Genomic DNA, 18,912 nt, shown 5'->3' on the forward strand with positions numbered 1-18,912 from the left:
CTATTGTTACCAATTCTTTAACACCTTTTGTATTTGATAGAGAAGATATTAATTGGCTTAATATCTTGTATGCTATGAAAAAAGTCACTCATCCTAACATGTGCAAGAGTGCTAGCCTTACCAGATCCTCTTTCAAATTTTTCTCTATTTAGTTTGCTGTCAAATACCTGAAAATTTTAATCTTAAATTCAACTGTAAAATAGACTGCATCTTGCTTTCATATAAATTAGATGCCTGCTACATTTCTGGATGCTTTTGGTCCTACTGAAAAAAAAACCAGAAGTACCAGCAAAACAAACAAACAAACAGTTTATGTGCCTAATAGATTTTTATTACTTTTCACAGCAAAGCATCAGAGGACCAGTAACTACTCCTCAGTTGCTCCGGCTGTGCAAGTTAGAGACCACATCTCTCTCCTCCAGGCTAAATTACTGGGCAGCAAGATGGAAGGACAGTTTTATGGACATGAGACCTTAAAATTGTGTAAGATATTAATATGCTAGAAATGGCAAATTCTTCCATGATGCTCAGTGGCTGCATCCTCCTTCTCATTAGCTGAGATGCAGTTTCTTTCAATGCACAAGATCCTGCTCCTCCCCACTCCAGCCTTCCTTCCTACAGCTATTCTATTCTGCAGGATTTTCTAGAGCTGCTGCCAAAATTTTGACAGCTAAGTGGCCACCATTCAGAACAGCACTCCCTGGAACAGGCATGCATTGTATCACAAAAAGTCATATTAGTGAATTAACATTGCATGCCAATTGCACGGTAATTCTTGATTCACTTTTCCACACGAAGTATTAAAGAAGTCACTGAATTGTACTGCTCCATTTCCAGGATCGCAACACAGATGGGACCCTGAAAGCTTGCTTTCATCTTGTACACATTGAAACAGCCCACAGACTACTTTCACTGTCACTGTATTGAAAAGATCAGGAAATCAGCAAAACAGTAACCCCGACCATTAAATCAGCTGAAGAAAACTCTTCAGACCAGCATCTTCAGTGTATTCAGCTGTTACAGATTACATGGCTAATTAGGCAGCTGCATAGATTACTCTTAAGACACTTAAAACTCTTATTGAAATATTTAAAGATTATTACTAAAGCATCACTAATGAAAAAAAAAATATCTCTAACAGGTAAGCTTTGGCATTTGGAAGCAGGAAGCTGATAAAGATTTTGGGCCTTTTTCAGTTGGATGATCTTTGGCAAGTTCTGAAATTTTCTAGATGGGACAACGAAATAAAAACTTTAGGAAAAATTTGAGAGGAAGTTGCCTGTAAAGCTTTGAAGGGGGTGAGGAACCTGGTTCTTCTTTCACAGGAGCTAAGCAACTGCTCAGTGAAAAAAGTTATTGAGAAAGCACCTGTGTGTATAGGGGCCTCAGAAAAAGGTACCTGTTGCTTTCCCAGGTCCAGCTATCGGGGATACAGTGACTTATAAAGCCCACCATCATTCATATAACTCATCCCTATAACATGACAGTCCAGGCTCTAGTAGTCAGAAGTCATTTGGTAGAGGGGACATACATTTATACTATGTTACATTAATTTAAGATGTGGAAGAATAACAGCAAATGCTGCTGCATGTACCTTTAATCTGACCTTTTTTTCTTTAATTCAGGTTTTTAGAGAGTCTGGAACCATGGTTTTACATATGTATGACATATTTAGATTACAAATAATATCAGAGTGCAAATTCAACAGCGTAAATTTTGTATTTGCAACATAAAATGCCTCACAGATCTGAACAGTACACTAATTCATTTTTAGCCACAAAGAACAGTTGTCTCAACTCCAGTTACCAATATTAGATATGCAAAAAGAAATAATTGTTACAACCAAAAGTTTTAACATATGGTATATTATTCATTAGCAACCACATATAAAACCTCTTTCCTTATACAGTATTCTACTCACAGAATTTTGACAGATGCTCACCAGCATTACTTGAGAATGCCACATAAAATACAGGATTTATTTGAAAAATCTACAAGATAAAAGTACTTGTAAGCAAGATGAAACTAGCACATTGTTGTTTTAAAGATTCCAGATTCAGCATTCTTAACTGCAAAGGCATCCTTCCTCCCTGTTTAAAAAAATATATATAAAAAACAACTTAGAGATGATTCTCTGCCACCAACTGCAATTTGACTGCAGAGGGTTGGGATGGTGGTGAGGTGGTTTTATTTGCTTAGCCTTTTGAGGTTGGTTTGTGGGTTTTTTTGGTTTTGTGTTGTGGGTTTGTTTGTTTTTCGTTTTGGTGTTTTGTTTTGTTTTTTTAATAACAGATACTTGGGCATTAAAAAAAATAAAGGAGAGACTACTTCACAATCTGCACATTTAACTTAAATTGCTACTGAAAGACACAATCCCACTTTTCTCTGCATTATGTTGGCACTACAGACATGTCACTGTCTAGTGAGTAAAACAACCTGCCAGACTCTTGATGTGGCAAGTTTGATTTATGACGGATCAATGAGATAATCCAGCTTACCCTGCAACTTCAAGATCACTAGAAGCCATAGGAATAAGTAAATGCTGAAGCCAGAGTTGCAGGGAGGGCAGACTGCCCTTTCAAGAAGCAAAGTCTTAGATCAGTGTAACTTACCAGGAATCATATGTCAAAGGGTTATAATGATTTAGTGCACTGTCTACTACAAGCTTCTCTATTCCCCCTGCCACTCTCCTCCCTCAGGTCAGCTTTTCACTGTCTCAGTGCAACATGGTTTCATAATTTATTTTACAGCAATCCTGGCTTGAAGTATTCTTCATTCACGCACACTCCCTACACCACTTATTGCCACCTCGGCTAAACCTGTTCACCTCTTTCATCCTCAGGGAGGCAACAGATAAGATTTAAAGACAGTTTCCATTGTAAAGTTTTCTTTTAAGGCTAAGTGGTCTGACATGCATTTTACAACAAAAGAGAAGCAAGACTATTTTTTACTAAGCCCATTTTTGTCCTCTGACTACCACCTCTACTCAAAACCCCTCTCCCAAAAAAAAAAAAGTAGTCCCAACACAGCATCTAAAAAGTCACCCCTTTTTGTTGGATTGCTTCTCATACAGAGTAGCACTCTGAGCCTGCTCACTGCGAAGCCAAAGAAATATTTGTACCAACATAGTGCAAGAAGTAACACAGGAGCAGGATTCTGCTATTTTTGGCAACGATACGATCTTCGGTGCACGTCAGCACACAACTGCAAGCCAAATCAGTTCCCTGCTCGGGTTCACACCACACTTGCCGTGCAGAACAGGGAATTACATGGGAGGAACGAAGAAAGAAATATTCCTCGGGAACAAGAAACAAGGAATAGAATAATACCTTAGACTGGTATTATTGAGCAGGCTGTATCCCGAAATTAGAGTTTAATATTTCATAGCTGACTGATAGCTGAGTTAGCACAAGTTTAAATAGGCAGTGTCTCAGATTTTCAAGTATCTCTTGGTATTTGAAAAATTGATTTCAATATACGTGAAACTAAAGAAACAATAAGTTACATACATTTACATGGAATTCATAAAAACATATTCTGTATTAGCCTAGATCTTACACAAGAAGTTTGTCTTTAGTGTATGATTATGAAATTGAAGAGAGAGAAATGAAAAAAAATGTAACTTTTACCAGAAAGCTACACAGCAACAGAAGCTACAGGGTAAGCAGCTACCAAGCACAGGACAACAAGGAAAGTATAAATCAAAGATAGTGGTCTGTTGAGGACTTCATAATTCACTCTCTCCCCTACAGTACTGAACTTTAATATATAAGTACTAGTTACATCAACATTGATTGAGATGACATTTTCATTTAATAAGTTTGTTTAATTTTAGATTGAGATATTTTCAGCTTTACCACTGTCCTTGCTCCTGAGCAACATAAGAATTTTGTCTGAAAAATATAGAGAAAGTCTTGAAGTATTCTGGTTCCCTGACTCTTATGTTTAAATAGCTAAATTTCAGTTACTTTATTATTTTCAGAAGAAAACACTGCATATACTCCCTATGAAAATGAAAAGCCCTCTTTTCCTATTTTGAATGTGAAGTGATTAGTCTTGTTACAGGCCAATTTTGTGCATACGATAGTCAGATGAATGGACTGAGCTGTTCGCTTGATTTCTTTTTTTATTCTTTTCTTCTAAAACATTTGAGTTTTTTCAAAGAACAGTAGCACCTCACTTGTACATGCATTTATTTTTTTAAAGGTAATTTTATGGCTAGGCAATATAAACAAAATACTCTGGAATTAGTAAACATAATATTATGGAATTATATTAATTTATGAATCCAGGGTTTTTCCAAGAATTTCTATCGATTTCAATATGGAAATGTGGGGTCACAAGTTGTTATTTATAAAAATAACAGTATGATTTGCAGTTGAAAACTTAAACCTAGATGCAGAACAAGGCCGCTTAGACCGCAGGTTGATCTGCATGTTGTTAACTCATGGCATTTTTCACCGCTCAAGAAACCAGGTTACACAACCTGCCGTGGCAGCACAGGATATTTATTGTTCTATATCTGCGTGAAGCCTTTCCCTCGCTACTAGCAGGGCTGCCTTTTTTTTCCCCTCCTCTCTCTCTCTCCCCCCGCTACACCCCCTCCAACGTTTCTAAGTATAGTGACAACCTCATCAGGGTTTACTAGTAGCAGCGCAAGCTCAGTGAAAAACCTGGGAAATCTAACTGGAAACACGAGCGAGAGAGCTTTATTTGGCAGTGCTAAAAAAACCTGGGGACAAATGGCTGGGTGGAAGTGCAGGCTGCACAATCAATCGGCAGAGAGCTGGATAGACGCTCCCTCCGCCGCCGGATCGACAATCGACAGCTGAGAGACTATTTTTTGCAATGGTTGACTAAATATGGTCAGGGAAGAGAGAGGCACAAGAGAGCCTGTTTGCCTGGGAGTGCATGTTTCAAATGCTTAGCTGCCTATAAAGCCGTAACAGTTTTGCTGGTGCCCTCTGAGTGGGAAATACGGCCGGTGGCTTCTGTAGGGTGCGCGCGGGAGCCCTGACCTCGCTCGCAGTCTTGACCTCTGAAGATGGAAAGTAGCTTCACCACAGACCTGCCTACAGTTAAGCCTGGAAACATAACCTCAAGCAAGAAAAGATGCAGTGCAATATCTAAGGAACTAGAAGAAACCAATATTTGCCGGGGGAGGGGGGAGACGATTGCGCTTTTTTTGGTGCCTTTTTTTTTTTTTTTGGAAGCGACTCCAACTTTTGGGGGCTTGGTTTTGCCTTTTTTTTTTTTTGGTTGGGTTTTTCTTTTGGCTGTGATTATTTTCATCTGACAGTGGGCTAAGTTCACCTTCCCTTGGCTTCCTAGCATCTATCCTTGGAGTCCTAACTCTCAGTCCAGCAGACATAAGGTATAATTTCTATGCAACATCATCCATATTTTAACATTCCAAGAAAAGGCAGCAGGTGCCAATTAGGCACCGGGTCTTTATGTTTGGTTTTTGTTGTTTTTTTTTTTGCCTTTTAAGTTTAATCTATTTAAGGTGGTGAGGTACTGTATGCACCGACATGGGCCCCCCCCCTGCCTCCCCCTCCCCTGTAATGAAGAGCTGATTCAGCGAATAGAGTGAGCGAGCACTCAGGATGAGATGGCTGCTGCTGATGTGTCTCTAGGTCATTACCTCTCTTCCAACTGCAAATGCTGCATGATACTAAGCTTACAGGTAACAGAACATCAGGAGACCTGCATTATTCTGCACGTTTAAAGGATGCCTATGACTTTCTGCATGTGTAACTTATTTACTAAAATGTGGGGTTTTTCTCTTTTAATTATTGTAATATTAATCCCTCTACTCTGGGAACAGCTTAATTTTTAGTGTGTTAAAGTATCAAGCATTTGTAGTGTAAAGAGCAGGTTGAAAGAAAACATTAGTCCAAATTTCATAGCAAAAAAACCAACAACTTGCTTGGTAGGCATTCTTTTTAAAGAAGATAAACTCAAAAACTGCAATGCCATTAACTGGTTGTTCACCTCAGTAAAATATACTCTTATCTTCCTATGCACAACTAAAAAGAAATTACCAACTTTAAAAAGAAATTTTAATAAAGAGTGTGGTGGTGCAATGCTGAGCTCTCAAGTAGGTCTAAGCAAATTTTTCAAGGTGCTTTATCTCAGATGTACATGAAAACAACCTACTTTAAAACTAGAATGTGACTGCTGTGATTCTAATGCTGCATTGCTGTTTCTCCTTGTAGTACTGTGCTCGCTCCTGCTACACTCTGATTTGCTCTCTATCAGCTGCACCAGGTTTTTGTCATGAGCTGCAGAAATTCTTACTTCCTCTGCTCTCGGCTTTCCTTATGACTATTACATTTACTAATTGTTAGGCTTATTTCAAATTTACCTTCTAATGCTGTAAAGACAAAGCTTACTCTTTACTGTAACCCAAATCAACTTCTGAAATACAAATTAAGCAACCATTAGCTCTGACAGCCCCTTAGAAGTCAAACCCATGCTGTACATCAAATATTTAACTACCATTCCAAACCAAGGTGCACAGACTCTGATAAGACAGAGTTAAACTTGGTGTTTGTTTCTCTGAGGGTGTGTTTAGTTTTGGTTTGGGTTTTTTTTTTTAGCTGTCATAAATATTTCAAGATTTTGACCGAAGCAGGTGAGTGCCAATTTTAAAAAAATGAGAAAAGCTGCTTGCAGAAGCATATAATAGGTATTAGCTTTCACACGTGACCTTTGGCCTAACAATCCAAATCCTGTCACAGCAGCTAGAGGTTGTTTTCTTAACTCAATGTCATCACCTTTATGATAAGCAGGATCACCAGTGGCATGTGTTGTTTTTTTTTTTTTTTTTCTTTGAAACCACTCTAAACTACAGCAGAAATACTTGTAAAACTGCAAAGAGTTCGCAGAATACTGCATGAGATGCAAAAAGCACAGAAGTCGGATTGGGGAGGGTAGGAAAATAAGTTTATAACTTCCATATTAGACAAGTTTATACTTCCCTTCAGGACACCAGATGCAAACTGCACACCAGCATGGAAATCTGCTAGAAGAGCTGGGAGGACGCTGAAGTTTTTCAGTGGAATACAACAACGAATTCCAAGAAAACATGTTGCAAAGCTACCAGCAATTCAAATCTCCTGTCAGAACAAACAGCAAGAGGCGGCAAAAATCTGGAAAAGCACATCTAATGTCCTTGCCATGCCAGAACAATGAACTTTAACCATCTTTAAGCCACTATGCAGGTAAATTGCATTGCAAACATCAGTTAGAATAATAAGTTTATTTTCTACCATCAGTTAATTGTAACATTGTTCTTCGAAAGAATTGTCAGGCTGAGTTTTTACCTAATGGTAGCAACGGAAAGCAGCAAAATACTTTTAAGGTTCATCTGACAGCTCTGTGTGTACCTGCCCAGAGTACATACTTCTTTATGTACCCATATGAACATACAATGCTATGGAATGTAAAGAAGTATGTATTTTTGGCAGGCATGGAACTACCAGTAAGAGAAAACTAAACAGCTGTTGGAAGAAACAGGTTTCTCTCTCATTTGAGTGACATTCATCTGACAAATTAACTTGCTAAGGGTCAGCTGGTATTGCCAAAATAACTCAGACTTGTTAGTAACAAATCACAAAACACGAAATTAAGTGACTATAAAAGAAGAATTGTTAACAGCTGATAAGCAGAACACAAGTTGTAAACAAAGAATTCAAAACAAGGTTGGAAATCGAACCCTTGAAATGCATTATCAAGATCGCAGCATAGCTGCAAAAGTTATCATTACCAGTACTCCTCACTTAATAGATCCTAAGCTAATCTTAAAAGCCTGATTATCAAAACATATCTCATTAAAAGCAAGCCATAGTTTGATTAATTACAGCCAGTTCTGTGTACTTCAGATGGTAGTATTTAAATTTACATCTGCCACGAAATATTTAATCTACGGGTTTCAATAAGACACAAGTAGAAACAGCTAAGAAACTAAGGCCATGATTTAGAGAAAAGGAGTATAATAACTAAGTATAATAACTTCTGCAATTTAATATATGAGACTTAAGTTAGAATTTTCTCCAAATCAGCGCTTATTATGCTCACTGAGCTCTTCGATACAAAGTGCAGTGTCAGGTTTATGCACAGAAAGTAACAATACAGAGATTTCTAGGCCACAGTTGCTAGTCAGCGGATTAAAGCTATTGACAGATTCCTAAATGAAAACACAAATGACAACTACAACCTAAAAGGTAAGTTACCTTAAATGCTATTTTCAAATAAGCTAAATTTATTTTAAATCCAAAATTAAGACAATTGGCTATGAAAATATGACTTTGTAGCATCCCAAAAATCATAAAAAACTACCTGAGAAATAGTCCTGCAACAATTTCAAGTTCTAAAAGCAGTATTGATTGAAATATACCAGCGCATACCATTCCTGAGTAAAGACGTTCAACAACAAATTCAAGAACAAGAAAAAATATGAGGAAAGACCTCCTGTTTCATCAATCCAGCCATTCCTATTCATGACAGCAGCCTCCTAAAAGCAGTTATTAAATAGGATACATCCACGCTAAGTAGGTACATTTGGCCCAGATTAAAAATTCTAACTGTACCCCTGCTGTGCTTATTAAAATGTCTGGGAGAAATGAAGGGGGGGGGGGGGGGGAAGGAGATGGAGACTCTTTTTTTTTAATACTCACATCATTATCAAATTGCTAATACTACACATACCCTGCTATTTTTATTACTGGAACTACAGAATAATACATAGAAGAATAAACTGTCTTATCAGAACTATTTTCTTAAGTAAAATATTAGTACTTGCTTTAAAGCTATTTCTCTTATGAGAAGATATTTTGGCATGAAGACTACAGTATCTTAACATCTAAATTAAAACCTGGTTTATAGTGGGAAACAAATCAAATCGTAGTAGCTTTTCTAAATGGAGCGATGCTACTGAACTTGCTTACGCTCACAAAAGCAATTTGGTATTACCAACAGCTTTACAGAGGGGTTAATTGCTCTAAGCATTTACTTCTTTTCCTAAGGAGTTCCTGTCCTCACCATGTATGGATGTGGCTTCCACTATATATAATGAGACCAACTTTTTAACAGCTTAAATTTATTTAAAAGGTTTTTGGCAACAATTCATCATGTTGTGTTCTTTCTTGTCTTCTTTGTATAACATTGCAATGCTATTCTGAAACAAAATGACAGTTCAGAGTGATACAAAAGTTAAAATTACATGTTGACATTGCTTCCTGCTAGTTCATGTTAGCATATCTCTAAGAATACATATCTAGTCACTCTGAAATGTCACATCCATCACTTAGATCAGCTGTTCAGTTTTAACTGAGCACACGCTGAACTTTGGGCATCTGCTGACACAGTTGTAACTCAAACATTTCAACTGTGTGACTGACAGGGATAACAGATGCTGACATTATCAAATGCTACGCGGCTTTTTTCCACGGCCGTTTTTTGTCCCGATATGGCCAGTACATGAAACTCTATTGCCATCCAAAAGCGCACTTGAGCAGCTGTATCTGTAAAACAGTTCCTGTATAACCGGTAAAAATAGAAACTAACTTTATAGCCATCTTTAATGCTTAAGTCCAAGTGACACACCTGCTATGTTTCTATTAGGATACATGGTGTTGGGAATATATTTACATAAATCTTCTCACCAGCATCAGACTACGCAACAAACAGATGTAGACCATACTTGACATACTCTTTACTAGTGAATGGCTTGAACTAAGGTTGCCCCCTGCTTCCCACTGCAGTCAAAGCTCAAAAAGAATTCAGCGTACAACATAAAAAAAGCTACGGGAGCATGCACATATGTAGTAAGGACCTTAACTCAGAAGAAATCAGATGCAACCCCAGATAATTCTTTAAAAGCTGTGTTTTTCTTGCATTAAATGTTTTTACACACATGATCAGGGTTAAAAAAAAAAAAAAAAAATCTATGCTGCTATATTATATAATCATTCCTAAAACGTTAATACTAACCAGAAGTATAGTAATGGAACTGAAAGCACTTGACATTTATACTTGTGCTAACCAACTACAGCATTAAAGCAGCTGGGAAAGGGAACCTGCCAGAAATTGAATGGGGGAAGGGTTGGGGGAAACCGAAACCTTTCCAGTGAAGCTTCACATAAAGAAGCAAAGGAGCTCTACGTGAGCAGAAATTATAAGACTGCAGTTTCTCATCACTACTCTAGAATTTCATTATTGCAGACAGAGAAAAGTTGAACCTGTAACTATGATTTGAGACTCATCCAAAGAGCCTCAAGGAAATACTCAAGGAAGGAACGAACATGTACAGGCCTTTCTGGTACACAGCTCTCCATTTTGCTGTCTCCAAATCAGTGAAGGAATTTAAATGTGCATTGACTAGAAACAAAACATGTAACAGAGAAGGAAACCACATGTTCTTTGTGAATTGTTCATGTACTTAAAAACGTGTTACTGAATTATAACCTTCCTGCACTCCAATGCTTTGCTAAAGCTGGTAAAATGGAACCAAATCACCTCTTCAATGGATTTGGTCCCCTTCAACCAGCTGTAGCTATGCATTGATCACTACAGGATTTCTCACATTTTTAAAACTGGACATTAACTCTGCTGAGTGTAATTATGCAGTTCTCTTTGTAGCTGAGTTCAGTTATTCTAGGCAGCTTGAAGACAGAACGTAATGAAGAGTGTAGCAAATTCTGCATTCCAAAATTTCAATGTTTTACTTGTAAATAAATAGTGACTGGTGTTTAATATTCTGTCCACATTCAGTGAAAATTGATCTCTTACAACATTTACAAAGAAGAGAGGTAAACACTTAAATAAACACATTTTCCAATGATTTATTGTCTCTTGTATTTTCGTTGCTCTTTGTTACACAGTTAACAAAAAAAAAAAGTGATCAAAAGGAAGGAATCATGAGCAGTATTGGCAATGGAAGAAAAGTCTGCTTTCTGGGCACCTCTCTTCCTGTGCCTTCCCCACCCCCTTTTTTTTTAATTGCACTAGGGAGGAAACTCAGAGTAGGAATTGTATTTGCCATCCTGCACATGCTGGGCATATTATTTACTATTTAAAGATAACGAATTTGTCACTGACCTCAACAGCTACAGGCTAATCTGCCATCTAATTATACATCTCTCCAAATCAACTTGAACAAAAAGTCTTATTTCAAAGCATTTTCTGACATAATACTTTAACAGGATGTTTTAGGAGCATGCTTTTCTGTACTCAGCTTCAACTAAGTCTCAAGCTACACTTACCATCAGAACTGCAAATACAAAAGCAAAAAAGTCCTTTTTACTGGTTTAGGAATAATTGTACAACTCTTTTATTACTTGTCTCTATGAGAACCTCTATGACAATACAGCATAAAGGTCCCTGACACTCATTAACACTAGGTATAGGTGAGAAACCCCACCTCCCAAATACATAGCCAAAACCAGTTCCAAATTCCACTGCCAACCACTTTAAACCATCTGCAAGTCTAAATACGAGGAGAGATCTACTAAAGAAGAAAAACATGGGGGAAAAAGTATAATTCCATTTTAAACCATAATCTTCTACTTACTGGTTTATGAACATAAAGATGACTTACACTCTTTGCTATCAGACAGCAATATAGGAAATCTGCACATCTTACCCCAATATCTTATTTTGTTTTATTTGAAGTCCAGCAGAATGTATTGCTCTGAAGAACAAGCTGTGCACATGTGCAAAGTTGGGTCAGCTCTAAAAGGAGCCTCTATTTCAGATGCTAGCTGCAGTGTGAATAAAGCTCTCTTCACAAGACACAATGCAAATCTAAAACTAACTGGGGCAACGGATATAAAATACGCCTACACTTCACAGTCAAGTCTTCAGCTCAAAAAGCCGAAGTCACAGGTATACAAATAGATCAAACATAACCAAGAGCTGATAACATGGAAAAAATAACCAACCTGTATGGTATTTTCAAATTTTACTCTCTTTTTTCAGTCTGAAAAATCTCATTAATACTGAACAGGCAAAGTCTGTCAAGCTTTGAGGTTCACAGTACTTTGAAAAAAGTCCAAAATAAATGCACTTTTAATATGACAGATCAGTTAAAAATCAAGAAGAAGAAACCACGTATTAAACAAAATCTTAACTTCCTCACGATTCATTCCAAAATTCTTTTTAGCTCTATCTCCCATGTAAAAGTTTAAAGCTACCTACAACCATGTCCAGTTTACATTTCAACATTGCATGTTAGCATGAAAACCAAAAGTTCTATTTCCATACCAATTCATAAGGTATGAATAGAAGCAAATTATTAAAAGGAGAAATGTACCATTAATAATGCGACGCTCACCAAAACACACTACACCTCAACTTCTGGAAAACATTGCCAAACCGTCACAGAACATTAAGTGCTAAGAAATATCTAAGCTATTTGACATAAATTGTTATATTTCTTATAATACTTATCTAATAGTCAAATGTTTAAAACTGATTATAAATATTAATTTTCATACAAAAAAACCTCAAAATGTTCTTCTCAACACAGTTTGTGTGGGGTGTGGTTTGTTTGTTTGTTGAGATCTATCTTCCTACTGTTAGCAAAAGTCAGAACTCAAGCAAGAAGCAGAACAGGTCTTACACTGAAAATAAAACTGGTTCTAAATACCTACTTGATACCAACTGTAAAAAATTCTATAGAAATCTAGTTCACCTTATTGTGGTATCCACACACTTAACACATGCATTTATTTTCTTATCGCTAAGAAGGAAGATGGATGTGGACTTCAGCAATACTTACATGCATGGTATTTTATTTTTATAAGTATAGATAAACACATATGCATACATGCTCATATACAAATAATTATTAACATTTATAAAATATTTCTATATTTAACCTTAAAGGGAATGTAGTGCCCTGTATTCCACGTAAGGCACTACAGCCTGAAGCCACAAAACCTCCAGTTTAGGTGTAGCACTAAAGCTTAGATTCGGAAAGATTGGTCCTTAAGGGAGGTTTCTAGCAGAATATATTATGTACTGCTTGTGACCCATACCAACTACAAGCTAAAGTTCAGGGGGTTATTTGTAACAGTGTTTTAAATAGCTAGTGCTTAGTGCATTTAACAGATTAGTAATATCCATTGTTCTACATCAAATTAGAAAAACAAAGTGGCAAACATAAAACCTCTGTTTTCAGTCATAAACAGGCCAGTGGTAGAACTCCAGATTCAACGATGAAATAAAAGACTAAAGTCTTACAGAAAATAAAACTTAACTCCTAAATGAATCAAACTACTATAATGAATTTTGGCCGGGGGGAGGTGGGGGGAATTGTTCAAAATAGATTTATTTTGGTTTCACTGTCATTAATATCTTTCCAGGCTGATGTGTAAAATATCTAATGCTGTGAACAAATGAAACTACTACTTCTGTGATGAAGAAAACATTCTCTCTTTTTACATGCTTCAGAAGTGCTCAGATATAACTGCAACCAAAAAAGTAGATATCTAACAGCTTTAGATATCTGTTTTAGATGCAAGTGAAACACCATGTATGGGGGAATGTACACAGGGGTCAAACCACCAATACCAGAAATATATGCCTACTCCTCCAATAAAAAAAGGATTTTGGGAAAAACTGCATTATGCCTCACATTCTACCAACCAGCAAATTGCCCCAGTCTGAACTACAATCTGGATCCCTCCAAAGAAGAAACCCGCTGCTCCTAAAACATTCACCCACAGAAAAACCTTCATCATCCCTATGAAGAGCTTTTTTTTTTCGTACACTTCCCCTGCATCTCACATTGAGATCACAATCACACAAACCAAGTATCACAAGAGCCTAAGAAAAACCCTGCAGAACAAAAAAAAACTAACAAAAAATACCCCATCTAGGTAACGAGAGACAGAAACAGTACTCCCAGCTAACGCTGTTATCTAAATACGGAGAATTCACATTAAGTGAAGAAGCTATCAAGGCAGACTTGAAAGAACTGTCTTCTGAATACCAAAAATAAGTTCCCTTCACTTGGTCCTTGATATGTTCTCTTACAGACCTTCTATGAGCACATTGTAGGAAACAGCAAACATTTATTGTTCCTATCAACCCTTCCAACCACTACTTTTACTTCGTGAAGTGTGATTCTATTCCATATACATACATAAATACTCATGTTTACTTCTTAGCGATTAGTCTTGACAACTGCATTCCAAGAGACTAACCCAGATTTTATTCCCATGCAGCCTCATTTGTCCAACTTGACTCAACTGAAAAGTAGAATTTAGTATTAAACAAGCACATTTCTTACTTCATGTAAACTATATTGAATTCTCCACCATATGATAAAATATTATTGAAGTCTTGCTAGAATGACGGCTCTGAAGAATACCATTTATCCATGATTTAACAAGCAACCAGTAATGTAGCAAGTTTTCCATTAAGTTCTATCTATGCCATATAGTTTTTGAAAGCTCTCTTAACTGAAGACTGAATGTAAAAGTACAGTATGCAGCTAACACAAAAATTATGCCTTAAAACTAACATTTTCAGATGAGCTGCTATATAAAAGCTGAAACAGAAAATTCCTTCTATACATACTTCTAAGAAAACAAATTTAAATGCTTCTTATACTGACATATAATTTAATGCAACAATCCTAAGATCACTTTATAACTACATGGTATATTTAATAATTATTCACAAATAAGTATTCCTTAAAAACTCAAATCCCTTTCCCAAATCCAATATTCAGGAAGGGAAACATTCTGACAAATCCTATCTTAAGATCCCATCTTAAGATCTAACTTAATAACTCACTTATCAAAACATTTATTGGCAAAGTTTTAGAGCCACCACAGGAAATTTCTCAGGGATTTGGAGTTACCTGAATGCAGTATTAAACTAAGCAGACTAGTAGCTTAATTCTAATAATGGTTTCCCTAGCGTTAGAAAGACGCATTTCTAAGCAACTTGAAAATTTAAGAAATATAATTACAAGGTTTAAGGATTCTTTTTAAAGAATACCATAATTCTACCCTCTCATGCACTTATTTTCTTTTTACAAATGATAAAATAATTTTTAAAAACAATTCTTTACCTAGGATTTCCTCTTAATGCAGCATGGTGAAGAGCATTGAACCCATTGTTGTTGGTGATGGTAACATCTGCTCCAGCTTCTAACAATACAGCAAGGATGTCATCACGCTTTTTACTTATTGCATCATGAAGTGGAGTGTCACCCTCAGAATCCTAAAACCAGAAACAGCTTACATCATTTTTTGCATGCATCCACATTAAAGAAAAAAAGATGCTTAAATACCACTAGGAAAACCGACTACACAAACACAGAAGAGTTCTTCAGACCCAGAAGTGTTGCTGTACTGCAGAGTTCAGAACAAGCTGCTTCTGATCTTGCTCTGGTTTTGCAAATGCTTTAGTGGCTAATCCCAGCCAGGGCTTCAGTATTCTGCAATTACACTGCTACCAGAATTCAAACCCAGAGCTCAATATGCCTCACATCTAATAGTTTTGAAGCCGCTGGTGTAGACATCAACTTCTCTTTGCCTCATATCCAGATGGAGCTGGTGCCCAAGTTACGCTTTATGAGCAACAGAACGGCAACAAAAACTAACGCACCAGAGAGGAGGCAAGAATTTTGAGTAATGAACACTGAGACAGCAATTAATTAACTATTTAAAAGACAATACCAAAAAGATGGTGTGAAATAAAAGCATAAGCAAATCAAAATAAAATGCAGTCCAAGTAATAAACTTAGGCACATCTGTTGTTTTAACTGGAGCAGATCACTTTCCATGAAGCAAAGGCCAATGTCGTAAGCAGTACTAAGCTTTCCAACTTGTCATGGCTAATACATCACACAAGGTACATGGAAATATTTCAGTGCATAATTGAACAGGCAAAAAAATTATATTTTTAGCTTTACATTTTATTTTTCAAATATCCCAAAAAAGGGAAAAAATACTTTTTACTCCTAGAAGCCTTTTGTACATTAATTATTCAAGGATCCAAATGGCTGGACTGGAAAGGAATGCACCAGACTAGGAATGAGAAAACACGTCCATTCAAGCTTATTTGCTACTATATGAGCAAACTCTCTAGATTTATGCTTTCAGTAAAATTCTAACACCATATAAGTCAGGAAGTCTTTTGTCACTGACACTGACTCAACTGCAAACTGACGAACACAGAACTGAACATTTTAGCAATACAATAATACAAAAACAGATCTTCACAGTCTTTGCAGTGAGAATCAAAAACTGCCAAAAATAATTGCCAGAATACAGAAGCACTTGAACCAGTGAGAACAAGTTTGCCAAAACTAAATTACGTAGCTTTTATTTGGTTTAATTTATCATATTTCCTGAATTTACTGTTTACAGACTAACACGTTTCTATTTACACAGTGTATTGGCTTGAATGGTGGTGTGCTGGCCAGCTAAATTCCAGTAATGCCTCAGTCTGACTCCCCTGTGCTCTCATCCACCACATCAATCGTCCACTCACATCTGCACATCAGAGTTCCTCAGTGCACACACAGGATCTGAAAATTCATTATTTTCAATTACAATTATATTTTCCAGATGGAGTTTCATAGTGCCATTCTACTGAATTTTTCAATTCAAACAGACTTTATAATTTAAAGTCAGGCACATCCACTTTGGCTACCCATATATTATCCAGCATTTTATGATATACAATCACCCTTTATTTGGCTCAGCACATCAGACTCATTATTTCTACTGCTTAACAAATACTAAATAGGGTTTGGAAGGACATTAGCTGGCTAACAGCTCAACCTCAGCAAGATCAAGACAGTACCCTACAAATCCAGGTAGAAGCAGATAAAAAAACAATCACTATATTCATTAATTTCAAGACTTTCACAACAGGAGGTTGCACTCATATGTTTCAGCTTCCACCATGTTCATCATAGATGAAACTCCCTGTGAAATTATGCTACTTGAAGTCTTGTGCATGAGGGCTTTTTAGATAAAAGGCTGAACATTTAAATGAAAATTTGGCTAAATAGTTCTATCAGTGATACATCAACTCTGAAAAAAAGTTTACTTTTAACAAAACATTCCACAGTACTATCAGCCAAAAAATGCAAAGCTGTATCTTGCAGAAGGAGCAGACAGCCGTAGATTTGATAGAGGATTAATTAATCTGAAGAGAAAGTTAACAATTACAGATAACTACGGTCTATGAAAACATCAGTTAACATCAACTGGCTAGAATAAATCAGGTGCCTATAGAGCTATCAAGAGGCTATATATATAGCTATATATATAAGCTATATATATAAGAGGCTATATATATAGCTGCCTATATAGCCTATATAGCTATCAAGAAAACGAAGAGATTCAATATTATTTTTATTACAGCTGATCACATGTGGGAATAGAGGCTGGGACAAATAACTTCACAAGGTCTTTTCCTTTCAGTCTCATTTTCCACAATTCTTCTATCACCTACACACAGCAATAATAAAATTCAGTAGCTAAAAAGTGCATCAACAGTAATATTTACTTTACCTGGAGACTAGGATGGCAGCCAAAGTCCAGTAAAGTCTTCACAACCTGCAGATGACCTTTGTTGACAGCAATATGAAGAGGGGTCTGCCTGCGTTTGTTGCGAGCGTTCAAATCTGCGCTGCCTCGGTGCAAAACCTCTATCACAGCACCCTCATCACCAAAGGCTGCGTGATGGACAGCCCTGTCTCCATCTTTGTCCTGAAACAGAAACATTAGTTCAAGTCAGTGTATTCTACATTTCATTTGCATTTAAACAGAAAGATTAATTTAAGCTGAACAACTGTGCATATTTGATTGCTTTAAAGAGAAAGAAAAATTAGACAACCATGATACCATTAAAATATCTAATTAAAATAACTGCTCAAGACACAGCAATAGGGGATTGAGAGTCTGTTTGTATATAAACATACATATTCTATGACATATGATATTCTATACCATACGCAGTTATTGCTCTGAATGTATTTCTACTACAAAATTACCACTCTACGTAGCAAAGTTTAAAACTTAAGGAGACACAAAGTGTATTTTGAAATATTTAGGTTACCTCTGCTTCTACATCCACGTTCTGTTTCAAAAGCAACTTCAAAATGTCAACATGGCCATTCTGACTAGCGGCTTGCATAGCTGTGTGTCCCGCACATTGTCCATTCACCTGGAAGCCCATAAATACTTTGAAATAAGTTGCAATATACACACGCATATCTGTGAGACACTTCAGCAGTATACATGCAAGTGTATCAGAAAACATACAGCAACAGCACACATGTGAAAATACCAAATCAATAATTTTTAGACAGCTGCCTTTCTAGCACATATAGATGATCTCCTGCCTCTTCTCTACTTCATTTCTACAGCACTAGCCAGATTGAAGAAGCAAGAAATGGATTTATTTCAAACATTAAGACCTTAATGATAGTTGGATTAAAAACTTTCATCTTTGGGTTATTTTAAAGGCAAGATTTTAAGAACAAGTCTCAGAATGATACCAGTCCTCTGCTCTAATTTATGAAAACAACATGAGTCAGTCTGAACAAAATATCATGTTTTGTATAATCTTGAGCTACAAATCAATCATCAGAACAGGTTTAGTCTCTTATCTACAAGAATTACTGCTGCTGTAGTGAGAAAAACATCTGATTGTGATTTCAAAACACATTCCCTGAGCCAAATCCTATCATTCTTAAGCATTTTCTTTTAGACTTTTCAGTACTAGGTGATTAGACAAGTTGGTAAAAGGAATGTGACAGAACAGATTAGATGATCAGCCTCGTGAGTTAAAAAAACAAAACTAAACCTAAGCCCACAACAGCAAAAAAATCTTCAAAATCTATTCTCCTTCCTTCTATCCCTCCGAAATAAAAGC

At 36.6% G+C, this 18,912-nt stretch overlaps 1 protein-coding gene across 3 annotated transcripts in view; it reads right to left on the minus strand.

Annotated features, from left to right (window-relative positions):
* Positions 1-18,912, minus strand: part of MIB1 (MIB E3 ubiquitin protein ligase 1) — a 79,729-nt gene that overhangs the window by 29,215 nt on the left and 31,602 nt on the right. For all 3 annotated transcript variants that reach the window (XM_082044386.1, XM_082044385.1, XM_082044384.1), the window contains exons 10-12: positions 18,094-18,201; positions 17,547-17,744; positions 15,089-15,240 (exon numbers count right to left, since the gene is read on the minus strand). In XM_082044386.1, the coding sequence (XP_081900512.1) occupies positions 15,089-15,240; positions 17,547-17,744; positions 18,094-18,201 (458 nt within the window). The remainder of the gene's footprint in view (positions 1-15,088; positions 15,241-17,546; positions 17,745-18,093; positions 18,202-18,912) is intronic.

The sequence above is a fragment of the Streptopelia decaocto genome (genome assembly GCF_964273445.1).
Source record: "Streptopelia decaocto genome assembly, chromosome: 2".
In the NCBI taxonomy this organism is placed as follows: Eukaryota; Metazoa; Chordata; class Aves; order Columbiformes; family Columbidae; genus Streptopelia; species Streptopelia decaocto.